Source organism: Canis aureus, chromosome 1 (assembly GCF_053574225.1).
Source record: "Canis aureus isolate CA01 chromosome 1, VMU_Caureus_v.1.0, whole genome shotgun sequence".
NCBI classification, from domain to species: Eukaryota; Metazoa; Chordata; class Mammalia; order Carnivora; family Canidae; genus Canis; species Canis aureus.
In genome coordinates this window covers 49,525,740-49,553,623 of record NC_135611.1, presented here as the reverse complement: position 1 = coordinate 49,553,623, position 27,884 = coordinate 49,525,740, and the positions used below count along the sequence as shown (strand labels likewise).

Below are 27,884 nucleotides of genomic sequence, written 5' to 3'. Positions count from 1 at the left end.
TCTAATTGGGCGAAAGTGCTGCTCCCGCCTTCTCCCGCCCCCTCACTTCCGGCTCCTTCGCGCTCTCGCTCCCCCCGCCCTTTCTTTCCTTCCCGCCCTGCCCCGCGGCCCGGCCGCGGCAGCGGTGTTCCCAGCAGCCCCCGCGGCCTCGCTCGGCCCCGTTCCACGCCGTAGCCGCCGCCGCCGCGCTGCAGTGGCCGCCGCCGGGCCTAGGGATCCAGACGCTGGTTGCCCGCGGTCAGCGTGAACCTCGACGTGCACCCCGCCGCCAAGATGGAGGGGCCTTTGTCCGTGTTCGGAGACCGCAGCACCGGGGAGGCGATCCGCTCCCAGAACGGTAAGCGCGAAAGAGGCCTGTGCCGGGCGGGCCCACGGCGGGGCGGGCCCCCGCCCCCAGCCCGCTCGGCTCGGGCCGCCACCGCGCCCCTTCCGTCCTGGAGGGTCCGGGATGCGCCTCGCGGGGCTCCCCGGGGCGGGGCGGGGCGGCAGCGCCCTCTCGCCGTCCGCAAGGCGTTGCGGAGAGCCCCGCACGTTTGGGGGCACAGCCCTGCCGATTGTGGTCGGCAGCGGATCCCCGGGCCGCCCAGCCCTGCAGTGACACGTGCCGTCACGCCTCGAGTCCCCTTTGGGCCGGGCGCCCTGCGCCTCCGGTTCTAACCTGCAGGAGCGCCTAACTCCATGTTTGGGCCTCGTTTTAGGGCCATTACCCAGAAAAAGACGAGCTTTAACTGCTCGCTCTCCTGATGAGCGAATGGCCGCGACCCGGGTGTCTTGCCCGTTGTAGAACCTGCTGGTTCGAGCCTGCGGTGGTAGCCGCCGGTGCCCGCGCCCAGACCCAGTTCTTTGCACGCATCGCTGACAGGTTCTTACCGTACGGTTGACCGGCGAAATTTCGGTTGAACGTTCGCGTGAGTGGTACTTAGGACGAGTTCATCCTGGCAAACGATGCGGATTCACACGTTTGCTGCAGTTAAGCCTCTTTTGCAAGCGTGTTCGCTTTGAAGTCATGGATGCCTGCCCATCTTAACCCTTTTAAGTATTTCGGATTGATTTGTATATTTGGAAAATGCAAAGGCTGTGGCTGTCACTTTCTTTAGGCCGAAATGAAATGGCCGTCATTTGGAGCAGTGGATTTAATTTTTTTTTTTTTTCTTTTTCCTGCAGTTATGGCTGCGGCTTCTATTGCCAATATTGTAAAAAGCTCTCTTGGTCCAGTCGGCTTGGATAAAATGTTGGTTGATGATATTGGTGTAAGTACACCTACATGTTGTGTTTGTGACTTTAACAAAAAATAACAGTGCTTAAATATTTAGCGCCATGAATTGTTTTTATCACAATGCTGATATCGAAAGGTGTTGTTAAGGGGCTGGTGGGCTTGTGTTCATTTAGAGGAGGTTCTCTGTTTGTAGTTGATTGTGTTGTCTTTTTTTCTTCCCTGCAAATTCCTTAGGATGTAACCATTACTAACGATGGTGCCACCATCCTGAAGTTACTGGAGGTGGAACATCCTGCAGCTAAAGTTCTTTGTGAGCTGGCAGATCTGCAAGACAAAGAAGTGGGAGATGGAACTACCTCAGTGGTAGGTAGTTTGTCACCTGCTAGATCGCTATAGATTAGTTGTTTTCCTTTTTTTTTTTTTTTAAGATTTTATTTATTCATTTATGAGAAGACAGAGACAGAGAAGCAGGCTCCTTATAGGGAGCTCTATGTGGGACTCTATTCCGGGACCCGGGATCAGGCCCTGAGCCAAAGGATGACACTTAACCAGTGAGCCACCCAGGAGCCCCTAGATTAGTTGTTTTCCTAAAACTGAACCTTGACAAAGTGCAGCCAGAGGTAAGTCGTTTGTTTCTCAGTCAGATGAGGTACATACTTGAGAGGGAGAAAATTTAAGTTGGGATAGTGATTTAGAAACAGAATTTAAAATCAATATTTACTGCTAGTTTGTAGAATTTAAAGGAGAGAAGCTTAAGAGGTAATATAGTACAGTCATTTTAAATGTGAGTTTTCAAATGGTTTGTGAGTTTTTCAGCTACAACAATATTTATACATCACATACAGGGCTTTTGTTTGTTTTATGTTCTGTTTCCAGGATGTCTGGGTAGCTCAGTCAGTTAATCGTCCAACTCTCGATCTCAGGCTCAGATCTTGATCTCAGGGTTGTGAGTTCAAGCCCCACATTGGACTCTACATTGAGTGTGGAGCCTACTTTAAAAATTTTGTTTTGTTTTCTCCTTACTACCTGAAACTTAGAAGTTCCTAAATTCTTAAGTTAGGGGAGAAATGTTACTGGGCTTTTTTTTTAAGGTGTTTTTATATTAAATCCTGATAGGCAAACTCCTAAGTTCAGAATGATAAGGAACAAATAATTTGCTGTAAAAAAAAAAAAAAAAAAACCGGCAGTGATTTGCAGGGAAAATGTTTATATTTGTAGATTGAACTTCAAACCATGAAAGAATGGAATGGAATCTACCTTTTCTGAAATAATGAAAATAGTTTAAGTAACTTGTTTACAGTAATATGATTTTTAAAATAAAGTGATTTTAATTTTCCCTAGAAGAGCCAGACTGAATTTTTGATTCTTTAATGTCCTTAGAAGAATGATTTTTTTAAAGATTTTATTTATTTATTCATGAAAGAGGCAGAGACATAGGCAGAGGGAGAAGCAGGCTCCATGCGGGGAGCTCAGTGTGGGACTCGATCCCCGGTCTCCAGGATCACGCCCTGGGCTGAAGGCGGCGCTAAACTGCTGAGCCACCCAGCAGTCCCCAGAAGAATGATTTTTAATTTTTTTTTTTCTTTTTAAACATTTTTATTTATTTATGATAGTCACAGAGAGATAGAGGCAGAGACATAGGCAGAGGGAGAAGCAGGCTCCATGCACCGAGAGCCCGATGTGGGATTCGATCCCGGGTCTCCAGGATTGCGCCCTGGGGCAAAGGCAGGCGCCAAACCGCTGCGCCACCCAGGGATCCCGAAGAATGATTTTTAAAGTAAAAAAGTAAACCAAGTAAAAATTTAAAGTAATAAAGATTATCGGAGTAGTAGACTTTTTTTCAGGTTCCCAATAACCAGTTATTCACCATCATTGGCACTCTGATTAATTGTAGGTAGTCATTTTAGTGCTGTTTTTACATATGTGTTGCACATATTGTCAGACTAAAAGCAGTGAATATTTTCTCAACAGGTTATTATTGCAGCAGAACTTCTTAAAAATGCAGATGAACTAGTCAAACAGAAAATTCATCCCACATCAGTTATTAGTGGCTATCGACTTGCTTGCAAGTAAGATTGTTTGCATTCAGAGGAAATTTTACATTATGTGATGTTATAGTTGTAAATAGTCTGTGTTCTTTAAATGTTAATGACTAAATTTTATTTTGAAAAAGTGCTATTTTAGTAATAATATCTGGAGTAAGAATAAGGCTAGCATCTTTTTTCCCATTTGACTACCACATTTTCTCCCAATAATAGATTTTGGTGGCTATGCTTATGGGATAGATTAAAATTGCCATGATCTGAAGAGGGAGGATTTATTTGTGTCCTCCTCCTATATGAAATGGCCAAACAGAAAATTGGTGCCTAAGATATTTTGACACTTTGGTAAAACAAAGTTTGAGTAGTGCATTTAACAAATGTTTTCTCCCACACACTTCAAACAGGGAGGCAGTGCGATACATCAGTGAAAATCTGATTATTAACACAGATGAACTTGGAAGAGATTGCCTAATCAATGCTGCTAAGACGTCGATGTCTTCCAAAATCATTGGAATGTATCCTTGTGATAAAATCTTGGTTAGTTTTTATGCCGTGTGATACTGTATTAAAATTGCTCCCTTCCTTGATTTTCTAGGGGGAGAGATGATAATAAAGTGTGTAATAGTACTATGAATTTCAAGTAGTGATAACTCCTGCGTTTTGATGGAGTTTTATTATTAATGCTTGTTTCTTTGATGAATTGCTAAAAGGAAGTGCCTTGGATTACTCTTGATTTTTGTGTGCACCTGTTCATTCCATGTCTCTCCATGTTCCCCTTAACCCTTGTCTTAGAAATGGTGATTTCTTTGCCAATATGGTAGTAGATGCTGTACTTGCGGTTAAGTATACAGACGTAAGAGGCCAGCCTCGCTATCCAGTCAATTCTGTTAACATTCTGAAAGCCCATGGGAGAAGTCAGACAGAGAGTTTGCTTATCAGTGGCTATGCACTCAACTGTGTGGTGGGATCCCAAGGTAAGGCTTAGGATTTAGTACTAAAAGTGAAAATTTGCTTTTTGTGGACTACTTACTTACTATACATCTTTCAGGTGGGCTATCCAAGACTTGCACCTACTTTTCTTCAGTAAAGCCCAGAGTAAAGGAAATCGTATATCCAGGTTTTCGGTTTCCCTTGTGTAACTTAGTACATAAAACTTAGGAGAAGTGCAATGCAAGTTAAAATTACCATTACGTGTGGTAATGCCCCTAAAAATTTGTTTGTAGAGTTAAATATAATAAAAATGTAAGTTTTTGTCTTTAAAGATAATTTAATATCTTTTGCTACTTTTGTGCTTAAGAATAGGTGTATTTTATAAGATGTGACATTGTTACAGTCCTTATAAAGGTATTCAATGTGTTCAATTATAGGCATGCCCAAGAGGATAGTTAATGCAAAAATTGCTTGCCTTGACTTCAGCCTGCAGAAAACAAAAATGAAGCTTGGTGTACAGGTGGTTATTACAGACCCTGAGAAACTCGACCAGATTAGGCAGAGGTATGTTTAGATATTATTTTTGACTTTTGGAAAAGGTGTTTATAAATTATGCTTGTTAAAGTAGGTAACAGTAAAGAAGTACACCCAAAAGGAGCGGGGCACTGGGGTGGCTCAGTGGGTTAAGCGTCTGACTTGTCTGACTTGGGCTGAGGTTCGTAATGGCATGGTCTTGGTTCTAAAAGGGAGTTCATGGACTCTGCTCAGCAGGAAGTCGGCCTGTGCCTCTGCCACCGCCCCCTCTCATGGTTGCGCGCTCTCAAAGAAATACGATAAAATCTTCTTTTAAAAAAGCACATTAGGGATCCCTGGGTGGCGCAGCGGTTTGGCGCCTGCCTTTGGCCCAGGGCGCGATCCTGGAGACCCGGGATCGAATCCCACGTCGGGCTCCCGGTGCATGGAACCTGCTTCTCCCTCTGCCTGTGTCTCTGCCTCTCTCTCTCTGTGACTATCATTCATAAATAAAGAAATAAAGAAATCAATCAATCAATCACATTATGCTTTCTAGAAAACAGCAAGTAAACCAGTTGCCAGGTAGCAGAGGATGATGATGATGCAACTGGATTTTTTTAAATGTGGATGTAAAAAACAGTAGTAACCAAACCTATAAGAAATCTTTGCCAGGAGTCAGGCATGCTTTTTCCTTTTGGATCTGCATGTGTGCTTTTTTTCATTCCAGTAAACAAAGTGTCCTTTCTTCCACCAAAGGTCAGGCTCTAGAGTATTATCAAACTGCATCTTCAATTACTAATTCTGTTTCTCATTCCTTTTCTAGATTCCACTTGCAGCCACTTTGTAGCTCTCATACCCAGAAATAAAAGCCTCCTGCTCCAGTTACTCCGTCTTTCCCCATCTCTTCACAGCTGGACGTCCTGGGTTTTTGTTTTATTTTGCTTTGTTTTTAATTTCACAAAATCAGTTTCCTGGTATTTTCCTTTCTCATTTCCTTTTCATCTCTGTTCTTCACTGGAGGGACCATTTGCAAAGGGCACTGGTGGTCCCTAGTGTAAAATTCACTAGACACTTAACAACCTTCACTTGTCCTTTATCAAGCTGTTCGTTACTTCCTTCTTGAAACACTTGGAAGAGGCGGGGATGGGCTTTGTGATACAGCCCCATCTATATCTGTATGCCAGAGTAACTCCTCCTCACTCCTAGGACATCAGATAATCTCTCAGTGCTGGACACTTCCAATTCTGTTTCTTTGCACTCCAGACACCTGTGAATACTCCTTATGCATCTCAAAATCAATATTTAAAACTGAACTTCAGGGCAGCCTGGGTGGCTCAGTGGTTTAGTGCCGCTTTCAGCCCAGGGTGTGATCCTGGAAACCCGGGATCAAGACCCACATCAGGCTCCCTGCATAGAGTCTGCTTCTCCCTCTGCCTGTGTCTCTGCCTCTCTTTCTCTGTCTCTCATGAGTAAATAAATAAAATATTAAAAAAATAAAACTGAACTTCAGGTGGTACCCATAAATCGACTTGTGCTATTTTAGTGATGAGGATCTTCAGAGAAAACTAGGAAATATCTTTAATGCCTCTTTATAGTTATACCTTTCTCTTTTCTATTTATCTTCAAATGAAATCTCAGCTTCGTCTACTTTTCATTCTCTTGCCCAGACTGTTGTAGAGGAAGCCACGCTGGTCACCTGGGTTCACTCTTGTCCCCTCCCAGACTGTTTTCCCCACAGAAGCCACTTCATCCTCATAACTTCCAAGTCCAGAGCTTTATGTAGGTTTTTCATTGCTCTGCAGTAGGTGTTTTTAATTTCTTATATATCTTTTTTCACTGTGGTCCAGCAACACCCAGTACTAGGACTTACCAAACTCTTCCCCCGGTTGCTTCAGTAATGTTCTCTCTGCCTATGGCCTACTCTCTGCTTGTTTGGTCTGATTAATTTTTTACTTGTTTTTTTTAGCTAATCAATCTCTCAGGCTTATTTTTCTCCTTTAATCTAAATCCTACTTTACCATGAGTTCCTGTACTTGATCTTCCCGGCCCTTAAGCAGTTTTTGTGTGTTTGTAGGACTTCGACTAACCGCAGTTCTTGGTTAGGAACTCCCATTGGGATTGGGGGGGAACCTAAGTAGTAATTTTAAATTTCTTTGCTTTTTCTGTAAATCAATTTAAATTTTGGTCACAGAAGGGAAAGAATGTTTGATATAATTTAATGTGCAGTTATTTTGTGGAAAGTACTTAATGGAAGAACTAGATTAACAACATAGAAGATAACTTTGGGTTATTACCCAAATACTTCATCTCTGTAGAGAATCTGATATCACCAAGGAGCGGATCCAGAAGATCCTGGCAACTGGTGCCAACGTTATTCTAACCACTGGTGGAATTGACGACATGTGTTTGAAGTATTTTGTGGAGACAGGCGCCATGGCAGTTAGAAGAGTTTTAAAAAGGGACCTTAAACGCATCGCTAAAGCTTCTGGAGGTAGGGCCTCTGCTGGCTCCCGGTTGTGGTGTGTCACTCACTATACCATTTACACAAGCGTGTGTCTTTACATTGGAATGTCCTCACTAAGCAGCTTCAAAAACATAAGTTTTTTATTTTTATTATTCTCCCAATGCTTTGTGCTACAGATAGAGCCATTTTTCATGTTACTGGGAAAGTTTTTTAACTTACTGAATTTTTTTACATCAAAAAGACATAGTTTCACGTTAGGATAAAAGGACTCAGTGGTTTGTCTCATGCTTAACTGTAAACCTTCGATTGTATCTATACATTGCTTTTATCAAATGTTTCTAAATCTAAGTCAGGATATGAAAACATTCATGGGAAAACAGTGTTTATAGGTGTTTGTCATTATCTTAACAGCAACTGTTCTGTCAACCCTGGCCAATTTGGAAGGAGAAGAAACTTTTGAAGCTTCCATGTTGGGACAAGCAGAAGAGGTGGTACAGGAGAGAATTTGTGATGATGAACTGATCTTGATCAAAAAGTAAGCTGCTTTCTAAATTACAAAGCTGTACAGATTTTATTAATGAGTAGAAATAGATCACCTTCCCATTGATTTGCTGCTCTAGTCTTTCAGTGATAGGAGCAGTTATACGCATGGGAGAGAACAATGTTAGGCCATGGTAGATAGAGATGGAGTAACCATTTCATCTCATCTGCACTGCCCAGACACTGCTGCTCTGTCTGAGTGAACCATGTGAGCAGGACTCAAGGTGCTTGCAGTGAATTTCTATGTAGACTAATGTTATAAAATATTGACATAAGAATTCTACTTTATTTTAAATAGCACTAAGGCTCGTACGTCTGCATCAATTATCTTACGTGGGGCAAATGATTTCATGTGTGACGAGATGGAGCGCTCTTTACATGATGCTCTCTGCGTGGTGAAGAGAGTTTTGGAGTCCAAATCCGTGGTCCCAGGTGGGGGTGCTGTAGAAGCAGCCCTTTCCATATACCTTGAGAACTATGCAACCAGCATGGTAAGAATATATAGAAATGTGGTTTCTTTGTTTTTCAAGAAGGGCATGGGACCCCATCTTTAGCATTTGGTTAGTCTACCTTGTCTGAGACCAGTGCTGCTTTGTGAAGACTGTTCATTGTTTGTTCTCAGGGGTCTCGGGAACAGCTTGCTATTGCGGAATTTGCAAGATCTCTCCTTGTTATTCCTAATACACTGGCAGTTAACGCTGCTCAAGACTCCACAGATCTGGTGGCAAAGTTAAGAGCTTTCCATAATGAGGCTCAAGTTAACCCAGAACGCAAAAATCTAAAATGGTAAGCTTATAGTTGCCTTGTCTTTTTCCCTGTCATCTGTGTATCCTATATGGTAGTTTAGCTTTGTTTTAAATTTAAGAAAGGTGATGGCTAGTGCTTACCTCATGTTAGCATGTGTTAGTTAGCACTTCTGGTCTCAGCCTCCCTGCTTCTCTGGGTAGTCCCTGCACCTACACAGATATCTCACAGAGGCAGAGGGGGGATTATTTTGGGGTGATCTGAATCTTCTTAAGCATTCTCTTTCAGTGATGTTTAGAAACATCTTTGGGATCATCTAATAATCTTTCTATAATTCTTTTCAGTACTGCTAACTACTATAGTCTTAAAGGCTCTACTGTAAGGTCCCAAGGTTTCCCAGGATTCACATTTGAGTGGAATGGCTGGATTCAAAGAGCTGGAATGGGATAGGTATATGTTATCTAAGAAGCCACTTAGTTTTTTTCCTAAATTGCAGGATTGGTCTTGATTTGATCAATGGTAAACCTCGAGACAACAAGCAAGCAGGGGTGTTTGAACCAACCATAGTGAAAGTGAAGAGTTTGAAGTTTGCAACAGAAGCTGCAATTACCATTCTTCGAATTGATGATCTCATCAAATTACACCCAGAGAGCAAAGATGACAAACATGGAGGTTATGAAGATGCCGTTCACTCAGGAGCCCTTGATGACTGATGTGCTTTCTTTTATTTATAACAATGTTGGATGCAATTCTCTTGTTCCTCTAGTATTACACATTAAAAATAACAAGCTGTCAAGCCTTGGGTTCTTATGAAAGATAAGTTTCCATCCTTTTGGTCCTGTGGTTTCATACACTGTAACTTAGTACCATATTAGCTTAAAAAGAGATTAGGTTCCAGTTGAGTTCCAACACAGGTAATTGTTAAGCAATTTCATCCTCTCTGAACACACATTGCTATGCCCATCCCACCCCCTATGCACAGGGCAGCAACACCACGGTGTCCACCCTTTCGCTCCATTGTGTGTAACAGGGTAACAAGAATCCGACAGCCAGATGCTCCAAGAGGATGGCCCAAGGCTATAGCCCCTCCTTGAATGTTGACCTAAGAGGGAAAAGATATATATCATTTATTTTGTGGACATCAGGTAAAAATCCCGAATTACCCTTCCCTTTCTAATGTTCCACCAGGAACTATCCTTTCAAATTCTACTTTGATTTTAAGTGCTTAGGAACTGAGACACCCACCCTACCTTACTAGTTTAGTCAAAATGCTCTGTTTATGTCAAAAGTAGAAAAACAGTCCAGGGGTTTTGCCTTAGGAAACAGAGTAACTCCTGAGTCCCAGAAGGAGCTTCCCAGTGTCTGCCTCTAATAGTATGGCCTGTACCTGGGTTTTGCTATTTATAATCAGATTTGCATTGCAAGCTGTCCTCAGGACTGCTTGCTCAGGTTTACCTTCTCTGGGTTTAATCCAAGTTCTTTAGTTATTGCAACAGAGAGGGCTGCAAAGGCTTCGTTGATCTCAAATATGTCCACATCCTCCAGGGACCAGCCTGCTTTTGCAACCTAAAGGAAAGATTAATGGATTAGAGTCCTAAAAACTTAGATGAAATCTATTCTAGATACTTGAGGATCTCACAGGTTTTTACATGAGTCTGGTGATACCACATTTTGCCTTGGCTACACCAATTCTAAAATGTTAAGGATAAAACATCTGGGTTCCAAAAAAAGTTCTGAAGCCGTAACGTACATGTGGTGAGATGATCTAGGTGATTTAGCAGTTCCCCTGAAAAGTACATGATAAATGTTCTTGGCTGTTCTTTGTGGCAGAGAAGTAGACTAGAGATAAAACTACATGAATAAGTTCATTGAAAGCTAATGGGAAGACTCACAAAAGGGAAAGCAGGTGAAATGTGACAGGAATAAAGCCAACTCAACCTTGGTATTTTGGAGTAGAGAGGATCTGAGCCAAGGTGTAAGAACGCAGAACTGAAAAGGGAATTACATGGTATTGGCCTGGCCCAAAGAGATTCATTCTACAGAGCAAAGAATAGGTACTAATATTCAGAATTAAACTCACAGCTTGCTTTATTGCTGGAATTGGTCCTGTCCCCATGATGGAAGGTTCCACACCTACTTGTGACCAGGAAACTATCTGTGCTAATGGTGTGAGCCCTCGATTAGCAGCCTCTGACTTCTTCATAAGAACCACAGCAGCAGCACCATCATTTATTCCTGTAAGCAATAGGAACTTCATTTTTTAAATGCTCGTTAACTTGAGCTCTAACCTGTGTCTACTTTCTCTTATTACATGTTCAATTATTCTTAATACATCTTGGCAAAATCGTTTGCCCTAATTCCTCTTTTACAGTGTAATTAGAAATGTTAAGTTAGGTAATAGGACATAATTGACCACAGAACATTCTAACCAAGGAAAGTAGAAAGATTAAAAAATACCAGGGGAGGGGAAGAGTGATAAAAAGAAATGGAAGAAATAGCCTCGTGCTCTCACAGAAGGTATGAGGAGTTTCTGGTTTTGGAAAAGCATTGAGGCAGAAGATGAAACTCCACGGTTCCCTATTTTGATTTTTCATCTGTATGTCTAGTTGGATGTGGGGAAGTCCAATCACTTCTTTCGTAAATAGGTTAAGCCGAAAATAAGACGATGCTAAGTAATGATGAAGTAGAAACTACATTTTCCCTCCAAATGAAGGCTTTAGCATAATTTTTACATAAATAACGAAAAAGGCATTGATTTAGTAGACCTAGAAGAAGACTGTATTTCCCCCAACTGCCCTTGGGAATTCTAACCTGAAGCATTAGCTGGGGTGACTGTTCCTGTTCCATCCGTAAGAAAGTAAGGCTTTAACTTAGATACGGCTTCTATGTTGCTCCCATGGCGAGGAAACTCATCTGTTTTCACTTCAGTAAGACCTAACAGGAGAATCAATTACCCAAGATTAGTACAGTGACGGCAGTCTGTGCTAGAATGGTGGAGTCCTCAGACACAATGCGTGAGGGTTCATATTTGGAAAGAAGGTTCATTTAGAAATACTTTGATTCCAACAATAAAGTACACACTAAAAAGCTGCATATTCAAACAGGCCTATAAGCCCTGTCCTCAGACACTTTGAGTGTTTTCCACATCCACAGTGCTTTCTGAGGAAAGCAAGTCTTTGTGAGAAAGGTTGCTAGGGTGTGGGGCTTGGCTGGTTACAACTGCCGGATTCATAAGGGCTGGACATATGCATTGTCAGTTATCGGTAACAACAGGTATCAGTAACAGCATCCATATTAGATAACAGCAAAGGACCCAAAAAGATAGACCCTCAAGAAATAGGAAATGTATACAAAAACAGGAAGGAATGGATATTCATTTCTGAGGAGATTCAGCCTGGAGGGGCAAGTCAGCTGTTGCCTCCTGACAACCTTGAGCCAATGCTCCAGTTTCTTAGACAAAACCTGCTGTATCTCCAGAGCCATGTGTACACTGGAACCAGGAGTGCCCAGTGCTGACATAGCATCCCATGTTCTTCACCCTTCCACACCCCATAAACACACCCCCTCCACCCGCCATTTTCAGGGGTATCCAAGATGAAGCTTTTCTTTGCAACCTGAAAGACATAACTAAGATACAATGTACAAACTTTCCTCTATATTATTCTTTGAAGTATTACTCCTACCTATAAATAGGCATGCAAATGTTCAAACCATTATGATCTATAGACTCACCTTTTCTAGAAGATACAAAAACCGGTACAATCTCTTTGTCAAAGTAGCCAGCTTTCTGTGCACTCTCTGTCCTGTTCTGGGACAGAACTGCACACTTGTCCTGATCTTCTCTACTCACTTGCCATTTTTTGGCTACATTTTCAGCTGTGAAAGAAAATAATAATAATAATGATAAAGCAAAAGATATTTTCAGAAACTGGCTTTTGGTAGCTCAAGTTCTGCCCCTGTAAGCAAGCACCGCTTGCCCCAGACAAGCCCTCACAGATGGGAGGAGACCTTGGTCTGTGGCCATCTGGCCTCCCCCTGGTGATGGATTTGGGAATCCTGCAGTGACTCTTTTAAGAAGTCACTTTTCCTCTCTGCTTCCTTCCTAGGTAACTAAATTTTCAGAAATTTCCTTTATGCAGATTCGCCAACAGTTTATATTTTTGCCCCATTTACTTTATCATTCTCTCTCTGAACCATCTGAGAAAAGTTACAATCATGCTTCTTTATTCCCTAAATTTTAATTTCTCTGTATATGTCCCCCAGACAGCCATTCTCTTACATAAGCACAGTTATCAAAATCAGGAAACTGGTACAATCCTGTTATCTATATCTAATTTTTGGTCCATATACAAGTTTCACCCACCTCCTGTCCCAGTGATGTCCTTTGTGGCTAATTTGTATGTTCAGCACAGGATCATGCCCTGCACCTCACCATCCATCTCTTTAGTGTCTTTTTATTGAGAACACTTCCTCACACTATCTTTGTGTTTCTTAACCTCAATATTTTTGAAGAGCGGGGGCTAGTTCTTTTATCAAATGTCTCCAATTTAGGCTCGAGATTTCTCAAGATTAGATTAAGATTTTGCAGAAAAGCAGGTATCCTACTGACATGATCTCAGTGAATCTTATCATGATACCTGTGATATTAGTTTATCCCAGGTGTGTGAACTCTGATCACTTGGTGAAAGCATCTCTACACCATAAAGTTACTACTTTTCCATTTATAATTTATATTTGATCAGGAAGTTATGGGGAGTATTTTTGACATGACGAAATGCCTTTTCCCTATTCCCCCTGCTACTCATCAGCATTCATGATTTTCCAACTCCAACCTTCCTTGGCATATAGTAACTGCCATCTACTGTACAGGGCTTTTCCCTCTCTCCATTTATCGTACTGACATCAGTATGGACTCAAATATTTTCACTTCATTTAGTAAGTTCTATAACCCATTACTGTCATTTTTATTGTGATGTTCAAATTGTTCAAGATTTGGGCAGTTGGAGTCCTTTAAGTTGGCTCCTGTGTCCTTCTGACATGTCCCCATGTGCTCTAAGCACTTTTTCTTATAGTTTTATGGATTTATTAACACAAATATGATATGCACATAAGCTGTTCATTTTCTTTGCTGTGCAGCCTGGCATTGGGATTGGTAACTCTGATGGCCAGCAGGGCTGCTCCTGCCACGGTGGCTTGGTGGTCCTTGAGGAAACACTATGAGCCGTCTCCATGCAGGAAGATGTGTTGCACATCAGTAGCACTTCAAGCTCCCTGACTAGGAACTTCTGGAAGCCACTGGGCAGCATGTGCTTTGTCATCTTGCTACTCCCATAACCAGTGCTGGGCATCAAGTTCTGGTCGCTGAATCTTCTGTGCACCCTCCTGTCAGTGCCTCTGGGTTTCTGCCAGCCGTGCTTAAATTTGACACATTGGTCTGACTGGTCCTGGGTGAACTTCCTGGCCCTTTCTAATGATCTTGGGCTTTACTAGAGGTCTGAGAGTGGCTGTGATGTCGAGCGGGAGGGGGCTGCCCCATCCACAGGCAGTGCCAGGGAGGAGCCTGATTTTTGTAGCACTTTGCCCTACCCTGGAATGAGCCACTTCTCAAAGGAACCTTAGTTCTCTTTAGTGGAGAAGGTTTTTTTTTTTTTTTTTTTTTTAAGATTTTATTTATTTATTCATGAGAGACAAAGAAAGAGAGGGAGAGAGAGGCAGAGGGAGAAGCAGGCTCCACACATGGAGCCCGATGTGGGACTCAATCCCAGGTCTCCAGGATCACGCCCTAGGTGGAAGTCGGCGCTAAACCGCTGAGCCACCCAGGCTGCCAAGAGAACGTATTTAGAAAGAAAGATCTGGGTGTCAGGACTGCTCACTATTACTGGCATGTCAATGTTTCTGTGCCTGTTCACTAGGAACTTACATACACATACAATTTGCAATTGTATACACCCTCGCGGGATACCTTGCATTCACACTGATGTCTCTGGGTGCAATCTAACGCCACTAGTGCACATTTCCCTTTGCCATACTTGAACTCCCTTCTATAATTGTGAGAAGCCTGGTTCCCACTATCCTCAATATATCCACTCCTTTGCTCAGATCTAGAATTTATACAAGATAGTTTCAGAACATGCTGGCCCACATCACTGGGAAAAGCAAACCTAATAACTAGAGCTCAATATTTGTTTACAATTCTTTTCTTTTTTTAGGTAAAACTTATACAGAGTGAAATACAAAAATATTAAATGTATAATTCAATGAGTTCTGACAAATGCATGCAACTACATATCCCATATATGTAGTATTTCCATCACCCCAGAAAGTTCTCACAAGCCCCTTCCCCATCTCGCCCTCTTTGAAGCAAATAATGTTCTGATTTCTTTCACCATAAATTAGAAATGCAACTCAGTGTCTTTTGCTCAGTATTCTGTTTATCATATTTACCCATATTGGTTCTTTTTTAAAGATTTAATTTATTTGGGAGGGAGAGGCAATGAGAGAGATCACAAGAGGGGGAGTGGCAGAGGGAAAAGCAGACTCTCCACTGAGCAGGGAGCCTAATGATGTGCGACTTGATCCCAAGACCCTGAGATCACGACCTGAGCTGAAGGCAGACACTTAACTGACTGGGCCACCCAGGCACCCCATATTTACCCATATTGTTAAATTGATTACTGTTTGTTCCTTTTTTCTTGCTGAGTGGTATTCCATGGTACAACTTTTTTATTATGTATTCTCCTTTGGTGGATACCTCAACCATTTCTACATCTTGACTCTTACGAATAAAGCTACTGTGAACTTGCTTGTGCAAAGCTTTTAGTGATCATGTCTTCACGTGACTTTGGTAGAGAAATTGCCCAATCTTTTCCAAAGTACATTGTACCACTTTATGCCTGCAATGTAGGAAGAATTCTAGTTGCTCTACATCCTTGCCAATATTTGGTGATGTCAATTATTTTAATCTTAATCATTCTGGTAGGTGTAGAGTAGTATCTTACTGTGTTTTTTTGTTGTTGTTGTTTTTGTTTTTGTTTTTTTTAATGGCCCACGCTCTTTCAGGAGATTTCTTTTTTTTTTTTTTTTTTTAAGATTTTATTTATTTATTCATGAGAGACAGAGAAAGAGAGGCAGAGACACAGGCAAAGGAAGAAGCAGGCTCCATGCAGGGAGCCCGATGTGGGACTCGATCCCGGGACTCCAGGATCATGCCCCGGGCCAAAGGCAGGTGCCAAACCACTGAGCCACCCAGGAATCCCTCTTACTGTGGTTTTAATTTACATTTCCTGAAGTGACGATGAGCCCCATTTTTGTGCTTATTGGCCATTCATATATCTTCCTTTGTGAAATACGTGCAGGATCTTTAGATCATTTTTCAATTGGGTTGTCTTTTTTATTCTTATTATAGAAATTCTTATATGTATCATGAATATTTTCTCCCAGTTGGTGGCTTATTTTCTTTCTTTCTTTCTTTCTTTCTTTCTTTCTTTCTTTCTTTCTTTCTTTCTTTCTTTCTTTTCTTTCTTTCTTTCTTTCGGCTTATTTTCTTAATAGTGCCTTTGATGATAAGTTTTCTTTTCTTTTTTTTTTTTTTTTAATTCATAGAGACACAGAGAGAGAGAGAGAGAGAGAGAGGCAGAGACACAGGCAGAGGGACAAGCAGGCACCATGCAGAGAGCCCGATGTGGGACTTGATCCAGGGTCTCCAGGATCACGCCCTAGGCTACAGGAAACCACTACGCCACTGGGGCTGCCCATAAGTTTTCATTTTTAGAAATCTAATTTATCTAGTTTTTCTTCTGAGGTTATTGCCTTCTTAGTACTGTCTTTACTTATTGCTCTTTGGTTCAGAAGCTATTCTATGTCGACTTCTTTGGTTTTAATTTTAGGTACATGATTCATCACAAGTGACTATCTGTTTAGTATGAGGTAGGAATTGAAGGTCATCTTTCCCATGTAACTCTGGTGGTATAAAAGTTGAGGGTTCTCTTTTCTATATGGGTAACTATGGTGTGAGATAGGAGTTGAGGGTCATCATTTCCACATGTGTAACTATGGTGAAAAGTAGGAATTGAGGGTCATCTTTTCCATGTGTGTAATTATGGTATGAGGTAGGAGTTGAGGGTCATCTTTCCCACATGAGTAACTTGTTCCAGGACCACTCACTGGAAAAGGTTTCCCTTCCCTCATCTCATTACACTGGTACCTTCGTTGAAAATCAGCACAAGTCTATATCCATTTCTGAACTCTACTCCATTCCACTGGCCCACCTACCTGTCCTTATGCCACAACCACACTGTCTTGGTTATCACAGCTTTATACTCAGTGTTTGAATTGGATAATGTAAGTCCTATTTTTCCTTTGTTTGGCTATTCTAGGTCCTCTGTGTTTCCATATAAATGTTAGCATCAACTTGTCAATTCCTAAGAGAAAGTCTGCTACAGTTATGATGGGACCACCCTGCGGCCATAAGTCTTTGCACAGTCTTTAGTGACAATCTAGGTATTACATTATGCGTCCTTAACCTGTTTACTTCGAGTTAATACTGTAGTGCTCTGTGTTAAATTTAAGAACGTTGAGACAGTATATGCCCACTTTCTTCCATCCTTAGTTCTCACACAATAGCATATGTTGTAAACCTTACGATACAGTGTTAAACTTTTTGCTTTCAACAGAAAAAAAAAAAAAAAAACTAACAGGAAAAAAAAAAGAACCCTTTTACATTTACCAGCAGAGTTAAAATTTGTGGTGCTCCTCATTCATTCCTGTAGATCTGAATTTCCATCTGCTTTCAATTCCCTCTGGTTTCAGGCAGCCCCAGTGGCTCAGCGGTTTAGTGCCACCTTCAGCCTGGAGCGGGATCCTGGAGACCCAGGATAGAGTCCCACATCAGGCTCCCTGCATGGAGCCTGCTTCTCCCTCTGCCTGGGTCTCTGCCCCGCCGCCCCCCCCTCTCTCTCTGTCTCTCATGAATAAATAAATAAAATATTTTTAAAATTTCCCTCTAGTTTCAAGAACGTCCTTCAGCATTTCTGAAAGGAGGGGTGTTGGCAATAAATTCATTTTTCCTCACCTAAGAAAGGTCTTTATTTCACTCTCAATTCTTGAAGGCTATTTTCACTTGTTGCAGAATTCTGGGTGGACGACTTTCTTCCAGCACTTTAGTCCAGCAGCTTCCACTGTTTCTGATGAGTTATCCAGCATTCATATTGTTGTTCCCATGCCCATAAGATAATAGTTTTTCTCTGGTTGATTTCCATATTTTTTTTATCTTTTCTTTTTCAGTAGCTTTATTAAGTTTGCCAGAGAGCAACTTTTATCTTTCTTGGTAAATGAATTGTGTTTTTCACAAAATCTGGACATTTTCTGCTATTATTTCTTCAATATTTTTTTCTGCTTCCTTTCTCTTTCTTCCAAGACTCCTATTCCACGCATGTCAGTTCAGTTTATTTTGCCCTGGACCAGGTCATTGAGGCTCTGTTCATTTTTTCTTCCATCTTTTTTCTCTGTGTTCTTCAGGTCGTATCTGCTACTATAAATCAACCAAGCCTGTCTTCTGTCTCCAGTTTTCCGTGAGGGCTATCCAGTGGGGTTCTCATCTCAGATCGTGGGCTTTGCAGTTCTAATTTTCATCTGGTACTTGTGTGTATTTCCCCTTTTACTACTGAGATTCTCCCCATGTTTTCCTTTATATCTTTTTTTTTTAAGATTTTATTTATTTATTTATGAGAGACACAGAGAGAGAGAGGCAGAGACACAGGCAGAGGGAGAAGCAGGCTCCCTGCAAGGAGCCTGATGTGGGACTCAATCTCAGATCCCAGGATCACACCCTGAGCCCAAGGCAGACGCTCAACCGCTGAGCCACTCAGGCGTCCCCTCCTTTATCCTTAAACACAGGTAAAGTAGCATCTTTAAAATCTTTGTTTCCAAAAACAAAACAAAACAAAACAAAACAAAACAAAACAAAAAAATAAAATAAAATCTTTGTTTCCTGATTCCAATTATCTGCCATTGAGGATCAGATTCTATTGACCATTTTTTCTCCTGGTTATAGGCTACATTTTCCTACTTCTGTGAGTGTCTAGAAATTTCTTATTGCATGCTGGACATTACATTTGCTATACTATTGAACATCTGGATTTTATTATCTTTAGCAAGTACACTGAGTTTCATTCCCATTAACATACTGGCAGATCTTCTAGATCCTTTTGAAGCTTATTTTTTAAACTTATTAGTTTGGGTCTAGAGTATTCCTTACTGTGGGGCTACAGTGGCCCTGGCCGTAAACAGTGGCCTGAGAGGTCAATGGAGTGTCCAGCGGGTTCAGTAAAGTTTCTACTCTGAATGATCAGAACACTCCTGTTTCCAAGTAATCAAGTCACAGCTCCCCAGCAGCTATTTCTACTAGACCTTGTAGGGTGTGGTCCTGCACATGCATAGCTGAGTATCTGACCCAAGAGTTGAGGGAACACTTATGGAGATTTCCGGAGCTCCTTTTCTAGCTCCCTTCTCTCCAATACTCTGCCCCACAAACTCCAGGCATCTCAGCAGCTTCAAACTCTGACCTCTGCATCCCTAGCTCAATTGACACCATCCTCCCAGGTAGAAAGTAAGTGAGGGTGGGATTTTCCCCTTCTTCCAAGAATCTTGGGGTGTCTGGGTAGCTTAGTCAGTTCCACATCTGACTCCTGATCTCAGCTCAGGTCCTGATCTCACGGTCAAGAGTTTAAGCCTCTTACTTAAAAAAAAAAAAATCTGTCTTGTGACTGACCACATTTGAGGTAGAGACGGTACTTGTATGGGAGAGTCCCCCTCTCTTATCCAGGGGATGCCTAGAACAGCCCCCAGAGAGGGGACCCCAGAAGAAGGGCAAGAAATTGCCCGGAAGGGGAAGCAAGGCCCTCTGCTAACTGCCCCTCCCTTGCCATAGGATCGTGCAGGGCAGGAGGAGGGAACCCGAGGCCCCAGTGCCCTGATAGGAATCTTCAAGCATCCCTCTCCACCATTTCGGATGCTGCCCAAACTTGGGTCTCTTATTTCCCCTGGGCCGAGACCCTGAAAGGGGCACACTGAGAACATTCAGCAGGCTATGGCTCTGTGACATAATTCAATCTGGAGTGATCCCAGGGATGTAGCCATTCCAAGCCCAGGTGGACTCCCTGTACCTTGTCCCCAGGGTCTCAAGCACCTGAAAGGGAAGAACAACATGTTCCTCCATATTATTCTAGAAAGGAAGATTTCCCAAGGCTGAGAGGAGTGAAGATCTGATAGGCATCAGACAGAGGCTCCGTGGGGAACAGCCCAGGTATTGACTTATGTGGAAAGAATGCATCTACCCTTGTTAGAACAAGCCATCCAGGAGCAGAGGAAATACCAACAAGAGAAGGACAGTAGCAAGTAGGAAATGGTAGATCCTGGCAACCGTCCCTCCCAACCTACTCCTGAGGCCCAGCCCACTAGAGATACCTGCATCATTGTGGAAAAGATGCAGGACCTTCCCCAGAGTCACAGCCTTTGTCTGGAGCCTGAAAGAAGGGGGGTAGAGGGTGGTTGCTAATTTGGACTATTCCAAATAGTCCCCCAAAAGGAGCCTGCGGGCGGCAGGGCTGTGGGGTGCTGGGAATTTGGAAGGTTCTGGAAGGCCCTTGTGAATAAAGGCCCTAGCAGGGGAAGGGGAAAAAAAAAGAATCTCAGTCTTACGTGCTTGTTGGCCAATACCTGAAAACAGCTGCTTGTTACTACAATATGGCCTGAGGCTTTTTTTTTTTTTTTAAGCAACAGAAATTTATGTTCCCATAATTATGGAGAACAGAAGTTCACAATTAAGGCTTGAGCAGGTCTGTTTTCTCCTGAGGCCTCACTTCCAACCGCTTTCTCGCTGTGTCTGCCTAGTCTTTGTCCTGGGCTGACATCTCCCATATTTCATCCTCTTCTTACAAGGCCACCAGTTAGACAGCATTAAGGGCCACAGTAAAGGCCTTGTTTTAACTTAATTACTCCTTCAAATGCCCCAACTACCAATACAGTCCTATTCTGAGGTTCTGGGGGTTAGGGCTTCAATGTATGACCTTCGGAAGATCACAATTCAGCCTGTGACCCTGCGGAAAGGGGCTTGGGAGCTAGATTTTCAAGGACAGCCTATGGTGATGTTGAGACAGTTGGCTGGAGTATGACACTTTGAGGATCTCCGGTTGGGACAGGATGACAAGTAAGAGCCCGGCACGGCATACAGAGCCTCCCGTGGCTTGGCCACCCTTTCCAGCCATCCTCGCTGCTGGTCTCGCTCTTGGTGGCCAAGACACTTCAGCTTCTCACTGCTCCCCATGCCTGTATGCCTCTCCGCCTTTGCCTTGACATATGCTGTTCCCTCTGCTTAGAATCTTGCTCTTTCCCCCACTTTTTCATATGACTTCCATCAGATTTATTATACCTTCACCTAGACCCAGAGTCACTACCATATGCATTTAAACAAGGGTGGAGGGGATTCCTGGGTGGCTCAGCGGTTTGGTGCCTGCCTTCGGCTCAGGGTGTGATCCTGGAGTCCTGGATTGAGTCCCGCATCAGGCTCCCGGCATGGAGCCTGCTTCTCCCTCTGCCTCTGCCTCTGCCTCTCTCTCTCTCTCTGTCTGTCTGTGTCTTTCATGAATAAATAAATGAAATCATTAAAAAAAAAAAAAAAAAGAATTTTTAAAAATAAATAATAAATAAATAAATAAACAAGGGTGGAACCTCTCAGGGCTTATTCCTTTAACTCTAAAGTTAAATGTTCCTTTTGTTCTTAAGCTTTACATTCTAAATGCAGGAAAAGACAGGAGCTCATTTGATCTTCTGGCTGCCCTGCCAGGACACCTGAACCGCAGACAACCTACAAAGACTGGGTCGTGCCAGGCAAAGAAGGCAGTGCAAGGCACCAGAAGCACCTGTTCGCCTCTGATGTTGCCTGGGCCACAAAACCTCTGTTCAGGGGCCCTGGTTTCTTCCAACAGTAAAATGGGACATTGCTCAGAGCTCTGAAACACCACCTGCCTCTAACATTCCATGATGGTCAAGGAGTCAACACTGGGGAGACAGGCTATCTCCCCAGGTTGGCTTATCCAGGTGGACTGAGCCTCACCAGCAGTGATGCAGAGTCATCAGGACGTGGTGCCCACCCTCCAGGAGGAAAGCATCTGTAAAGTTAGCAATTACATGATCTTTTTTAAACTTCGTGCAGTTACTGTTTCCAGTGGCGTCGGCCTTACCTGTTATGCCCATGTGATAGTTGTGGAATGCATCAGTGAGCCCGTCACAGAGGATGCTGTCGGCCAATGGCATTTCCCCGATCTTGACTCCTGCCCTCAAGTGAACCAAGTGAGGAGCCTGGCAACAAGAAATACAAATGGACTTAGGACTGGGTGTAACTAGTCTTTTCCTCAAAATCCCACTCAACACTACCTGGTGTTGCTCAGTCTTCACCTAGTTGCCCCTGGGACCTGTCCTCTTCCTCACCCAGGGCCTAGGGCCTGAAGACCCCTAGAATCAGCAGTCTATTCTATCCTGTCTGCTCCTGAGAAGCTGATCCTCTCCTACCTAGCTATTTCCATTTACCACCACATCAACCCATTTTGTGTCCTATTTCCTTAAAAACTTCATTTATTCTTTCCAAAGAGGCAACTAGCTATTTGTTAAATGAGGATCTCATCCAAAGGCATAAAGGATGCTAACAATGTGTCATTTATTTATGAAAGATGTAATGCTGGGACGCGTGGATAGCTCAGTGGTTGAGTGTCTGCCTTCAGCTCAGGGCATGATCTCAGGGTCCTGGGACAGAGTCTCGCATCAGGCTCCCCACAGGGAGCATGCTTCTCCCTCTCCTTATGTGTCTGTCTCTCTCATGAAGAAATAAATAAAATCTTTTAAAAAAACAAAAGATGTAATGCCTATAGTGAGAATAACCAGGTTGCCTAATTAACTCGGGATTTCTGGGTGGGGGGATCTTTTTAACTCCTACCAACTCTATAGCAGCTCTAATAGAATGGAAAGACCTGGAGTCAGAAACTTGGCTCTGGGCCTCAGTTTCCTGACCTGTAAATTGGGAATGATACCACCTACCTTCAAAGGGCTGTTGTGACTGTATGTACAAAAGCATCTTGCAAAGTGCGACACAGACACTAGCACAGTCCCGTCAGGGTTACGCTGACCCTGTTTGATGCCTTCACCTTACCTCCTCCTGGGCCACTGAGCAGAATCAGCCTCTGTCTAGCGGACCTTCAGGTCAGACCTGCAACTGCCTGGAGGAAGCAAGGGCTATACTTTCTCCTTTTCACTGCCATGCCAATTCGAGGGATGGACCTTGGTGAAACAAATCCCACCTGGCAAGCCTATTAGAGAAGGTACCACTCACTGGTCCTCTTTTCCACATTCCAAATGCTTTCAAAAGGGTCGACCAAATTTGGTCCCTGGGGTCCTCCTTGTCAAGTGCAGGACAGTAAGTGAAAACATCTGTTTTTGACTTTTTCCCACAAGGAGAAAGAAATTTAAGATGAACCAACTAATGTAGTAAGTTTAATTCAGGAAATATTTTATGCTTTTTTATGCTGATAACATTTTAGAAAAAAAAGTATCCTATCCAGGTAGAGATGGAGGTGGAATCCATTGTTTATTTGTTTACTGTTTGGTTTCAGCTCTAAGACGCATCAGTTTACTCTGCTATGGTATGGACAGGAGTTTATTAGGGAGCGGTCAGTGACAGCCTTACCTCCAGAAGCCTCACCTTGCTCATACTTTCCATGCCTCCTGCCACCACAATGCTGGAGTCTCCGATCCCTATTGACTGTGCTGCAAGACACACGGCTTTTAGGCCTGACCCACAGACCATTTGGCAGCTCCACGCTGGAACGGCGTAAGGGATTCCTGCACCCATACTGGCCTGTCGAACAGGATTCTGCCCACAACCTGACAGGGAACACAGAGACCTCTCAGCAAGAAATAGACCACGCACATAATCGTAGCAGAGAAGGGAAGGGAGTTGAAAGTTCCAAATGTTCTCAGTCCCCACTGTCTGTTATCAAAGGATCAATGTTTATACAGTGGTTAATCTGTTGCAAATTTCAGATCTACCCATACCTAGCATCCTTCCTCAATGAGTTTGTTAGCAAAAAACTAGCAAATGGGTCACAGACAAAAATTTAAAGATTATCTTCATCATAATGTTCCTTATCTGGGATTAGACTGGTAGCCTTGAGACTGAGACTGAAGACAGGTATAGGAAAAATTATTAAAAAGACAGAATCAAGGATGCCGGGACACCTGGGTGGCTCAGCAATTGAGCACCGGCCTTCGGCCCAGGGTGTGATCCCGGAGTCCCAGGATCGAGTCCCACAATCGAGTCCCATGCTGGGCTCCCTGCAGGGAGCCTGCTTCTCCCTCTGCCTGTGTCTCTGCCTCAATCTCTCTCTGTGTCTCTCATGAATAAATAAATAAAATCTTAAAATTAAATAAAAATTTTTTAAAAAGAATCAAAGATGCCTGGGTGGCTCAGTCGGTTAGGTGGCCGGCTCTTGATTCTGGCTCATGTCATACATGATCTCAGGGTCCTGAACCTGAACCTCAAGTCCGGCTCCAAGCTCAGTGGGGAGTCTGCTTAACATTTTCCCTCTCTCTCTGCCTCTCCTCCCACTCATGCAGATACTTTCTCTCAAATAAATAAATCTTAAATGAAACACATAGCATGGTAGTTAATAAAAAAGACAATCACTTCAGGCTCGTTTTTGAAGCTACAATTAATTACATATACATTTAAATAAATAACTCCTTCATAAAAATATTATGTGTTTATTTATAACCCCCATCTTCAAGGTAAGAAATGAGTCCTACACATAATTAGATAATATAGTCTAGCATTTAGCAGTATATGAGCTCCACAAGAATGATGAATTCTACCCTTTATGAACACTGCTTATCCCTAGTGGTGCATAGCAGGTGCTTGGTTAATATTTTTACAGGACTGTGAAAGGTACCTGGCTTTAAGGACTAGAACAGATGAGGGTTCAAATGCTAGCTGCACTTCAAACTGTGCCCCTGGAGAAGTGACTTGACCTGGGGGATCCCTGGGTGGCTCAGCGGTTGAGTGTCTGCCTTCGGACCAGGGCCTGATCCTGGAGACCCAGGATCGAGTCCCACATCAGGCTCCCTGCATGGAGCCTGCTCTCCCTCTGCCTGTGTCTCTGCGCTTCTCTCTCTCTCTCTCTCTCTCTCTCTGTGTTTCTCATGAATAAACAAAATCTTAAAAAAAATTAAAAAAAAGAAGTGACTTGACCTCTCAAAATCTCATTTATTCATTTGCAAAATGGAGATAATACAAGTCAGTGGAGTTATGGATAGGACTCAGTAAAGCAATGAAAGCACTAAGCACAGTGCTTTAAAAGCCCAGCGCTTATTAGGCCCTCAATGAACACAGCTATTATTTCCATTAAATTATGTAGAGGTACTATCGAGGACAGATGTGGAAGAGATAACAGGGAAACCAGCATGGAGCACCCTATGGCAACTGAGTAAGTCTGAATTGTGGGTAGGTCTGGGAAGGAAGGAGGATGTGGACTGAAGGTGGCCAGTCTGAGGATGTTACTCGTGTATTTTAAAGCCCTTGAGAGGGGAATCCCTGGGTGGCCCAGTGGTTTAGCACCTGCCTTCGGCCCAGGGCATGGTCCTGGGGTCCCAGGACTGAGTTCCGCATCTGGCTCCCTGCATGGAGCCTGTCTCTCTCTCTCTCATTCTCTCTCTCTCTGCGTCTCTCATGAATAAATAAAAATCTTTAAAATAAATAAATAAAGCCCTTTCATGAGAAAGCATTAGGCTCCAACTTTACAGCCCGTAAGGACAATTTGAGAATCAGGAAGAGGAACTAGAAAACCATCAAGTGACTTCACCAAACAATGGGCCAGGTCTCAGGGTAAAAACAGAAGTCAGTTGTAAGTGAGCATTACCCAGTACCACTAGGAATAATGAGAATTTATGCTACTGAGTGAGCATGAATCTATTAATAACTAACCAGGAACTTTCAGTGATCGCAGGTCTGTAAACTCAGTGGGAACCAGAAGTGAGGCTGGAGCGCTCTGATGACTCAGTGTCCCCACCCAGGGAGCCAGAGCCCTGTGAGGAGCAGGAAGTGCGGCCTCCCTTCCCAAGTGGGAAGTGAGCCCTTACCTGGGTGGTTGGAGCCCTGGCCCCAGCACCTAGCACGGTGCAGGGCACAAACGAGGAATTCATACATGTTTGTTGAACATGTGGCACTTTAGGGGCATACGGAGGGCCGTGTACAGTCTCTGGTGGGTGAGGCTGAGCCTGGTTCTAAGGAGTGAAAAGACGGTGGAGGGCGGTGGTCTAGCCCGGGCTCACCAGGAAATGCCTGTGAAGGGGCTTGGCACGGGGGAGCCTGAAGAAATCCAACAGAGGGAACCCCCGCGAGCAGATCTCTGGAGGTAGGAACTTAGATTTCGGCAGCTGGGTGGCGGGGTGGGGGAGAGGGGGGTGAAAGGGGGGTATGATGAGTGGCTTCCAATAAACCTCCGCGGTCCCTGAGGAGTTACCTGCCGCCAAAACGTGTCCAAATATGACCTCCGACACCTCTTCGGGAGCCACAGCGGCCCTCCTCAGGACTTCTTTGATGACAGATGAGCCCAGGTCATGGGCAGGGACGGTGGCTAGGGCACCATTGAAGGAGCCTAGGGCAGAAGGGCAGGCAGGGGCGATGAGATGCGCGCCCAGCGCGGCTGGCCCGCGACCGAGCGGACCCGCGGGAAACCCACCCCTCCATTTCCCCAGCGCCAGCAGATGGGGGCGGCCCACGCTCCCCCCAACAAAAGGGGTCGACAGCCCAAGGGCTTTGAAATCTCCACGGCGCTAAGCCACGGGAGGCAAGTCTCAGGAATCCTCCGTTCACCACCCCCGCCCGGCTCAGGCCACCCCGCGACCCCGCCCCTGCCGCCACAGGGCCGACATGGTTCCTCCCGGAGCTGGCCAACCAGAGGACTCGAAAGACAGCGCCTATCTCCGCCAGCCAATAGCACGGCAGGGCGGCGCGATGGTTCTACCCGGGGACCCAATCGGAGCACGCGACGCGCGGTGGGCCTCACCGGGCGAGGACGGGGCGGGGCTGCCGGCCGGCGGGCCCGAGGAGGCGCGAGGTGCGGGGTTCCGAGGGGCTCCGGGGGATCCCCGGGGCTCCGGGGTCCGCGCGGCCGAGCCGCCGCCGGCCACTTACCTATGGGGGTCCGCGCCGCCGAGACGATGACCACGGGATCAGAGCCTGCACTCATCCTGCCGCACGAACACCTCGCGCTGCTGCTGCCCGGCACTGAGAGCGAGCGAGGCAGTCTTGCCAGGCAGCCGAAGGGCCGCGCCAGGGGGCGGAGCCGCGGGCTGCCCCGCCTCCGGCCCCGCGGGCGCCAGTGCGCAGGCGCGACGGCGGGGCGCGCGGGGGCTGGGAGGGCCGTCAGCGGGCCGCGCACCGGGAGTCGCCCGCCATCACCCAGCCTTTATCCGAAAACCCTAGGGCTGTAGTTTGTCCCGACGTTTTTGGTTTGGGGGGCGGAGGGGAAGACAAGTCTTTTTGAACTTCTTTCGAGTCAGTGAAAAGTGGGGGTGACAAGATAGTACCCCACGTTGAGCCCAGGACTCAAATCCCAGTGGGGAGGATGTGGGTGCGAATCCTGCCAGCTGAAGGCCTGCAGGCGGTTGCGTCCTGCTCTGGTGGCTTGGAAAGCTCCTCCATTCATCAGGGGTTAACTTGGTTCTCTGGGCAAACCCTTCTCCGTGCTCTCCTGTGAGGGTGGCTCATCAGCTCCAGCGCCGAATGGGTGAGGAAAATGTGAGGGTCTTAATCCCACAGACCAAAAGGATTTCCTCCAGGGAGCAGTCTGGAGAATCTGCAGGAAGTGGGTGCATGGAATACGTTGGGCCACTCTTGTGTTTCAAAGTGTTTACGGCTTACTCTCGCTGTCTCATCGGGGGAAGCTCAATTTTTCAGAGCTATCTAGAACCTTAATACCCACCTCCTTCCCCCCACCCAGTCACTTTCCAGGCTCAGGTCTGGGTGTTTCTCCTGGACACGCCCCCACAGCGTGGACTAGTCTTCGAGAGCGAGCTCTTGCTTTGTCTTCTCTCTAGCTCTCAGGCCAGTGTCAGACCCACAGTAGCGGCTGCTTAATGCATTAATAAATATTAATGAATTTTCAGGACATTCTCTCCAAAAGCTTTAAACATCCCCAAGGGCTGCATAAGACCCCCATACAAAGATTAGAGTCAGCCACAGATATGGAAACAATTCTTATTTGAATAATAATTGGGGAGGCTCAGCTGGCAGAGCATGCAACTCTTGGTCTGGGGCTATTCAGATCAAGTCCCACATTAAGGGTAGAGATTACTTAAAATATTTAGGGGTGAGCTGAGTGAAGTAAGT

The 27,884-nt window shown here is 44.5% G+C and overlaps 2 protein-coding genes and 2 non-coding genes across 4 annotated transcripts; 3 read left to right on the top strand and 1 right to left on the bottom strand.

Annotated features, from left to right (window-relative positions):
• The first annotated feature begins 129 nt into the window (after nucleotides 1-129).
• On the top strand, nucleotides 130-9,245 carry TCP1 (t-complex 1). Its single transcript, XM_077898920.1, has 12 exons — nucleotides 130-337; nucleotides 1,165-1,250; nucleotides 1,451-1,579; nucleotides 3,188-3,285; nucleotides 3,663-3,773; nucleotides 4,051-4,232; nucleotides 4,626-4,752; nucleotides 7,017-7,192; nucleotides 7,577-7,700; nucleotides 8,004-8,196; nucleotides 8,328-8,491; nucleotides 8,946-9,245. Exons 1-12 carry the CDS (start codon nucleotides 274-276, stop codon nucleotides 9,160-9,162), a joined length of 1,671 nt encoding a protein of 556 aa, XP_077755046.1. The 5' UTR covers nucleotides 130-273; the 3' UTR covers nucleotides 9,163-9,245.
• LOC144289507 (small nucleolar RNA SNORA29) lies at nucleotides 3,438-3,577 on the top strand. Its single transcript, XR_013357376.1, has one exon. It is a non-coding gene; the product is annotated as a small nucleolar RNA SNORA29 (small nucleolar RNA).
• Nucleotides 7,762-7,891, top strand: LOC144289492 (small nucleolar RNA SNORA20). Its single transcript, XR_013357362.1, has one exon. It is a non-coding gene; the product is annotated as a small nucleolar RNA SNORA20 (small nucleolar RNA).
• ACAT2 (acetyl-CoA acetyltransferase 2) lies at nucleotides 9,156-26,846 on the bottom strand. The gene is made up of 9 exons (XM_077898933.1): nucleotides 26,688-26,846; nucleotides 26,014-26,148; nucleotides 23,199-23,380; nucleotides 21,688-21,805; nucleotides 12,182-12,325; nucleotides 11,261-11,383; nucleotides 10,530-10,684; nucleotides 9,905-10,015; nucleotides 9,156-9,551 (listed from the first exon to the last, which is right to left on the bottom strand). Exons 1-9 carry the CDS (start codon nucleotides 26,740-26,742, stop codon nucleotides 9,381-9,383), a joined length of 1,194 nt encoding a protein of 397 aa, XP_077755059.1. The 5' UTR covers nucleotides 26,743-26,846; the 3' UTR covers nucleotides 9,156-9,380.
• Between the last annotated feature and the right edge of the window lie 1,038 nt (nucleotides 26,847-27,884).

Excerpts from the sequence above, each read along its gene's own strand:
- ACAT2 (XM_077898933.1), bottom strand. The coding sequence starts at position 26,742 with ATGAGTGCAGGCTCTGATCCCGTGGTCATCGTCTCGGCGGCGCGGACC. Across the intron at positions 11,384-12,181 it reads TTTTGTATCTTCTAGAAAAG|GTCTTACTGAAGTGAAAACA; the intron begins GTGAGTCTATAG and ends TTCTCCTGTTAG. Across the intron at positions 10,685-11,260 it reads CACCCCAGCTAATGCTTCAG|GAATAAATGATGGTGCTGCT; the intron begins GTTAGAATTCCC and ends TATTGCTTACAG.
- TCP1 (XM_077898920.1), top strand. The coding sequence starts at position 274 with ATGGAGGGGCCTTTGTCCGTGTTCGGAGACCGCAGCACCGGGGAGGCG. Across the intron at positions 3,286-3,662 it reads GGCTATCGACTTGCTTGCAA|GGAGGCAGTGCGATACATCA; the intron begins GTAAGATTGTTT and ends CACTTCAAACAG. Across the intron at positions 4,233-4,625 it reads CTGTGTGGTGGGATCCCAAG|GCATGCCCAAGAGGATAGTT; the intron begins GTAAGGCTTAGG and ends GTTCAATTATAG.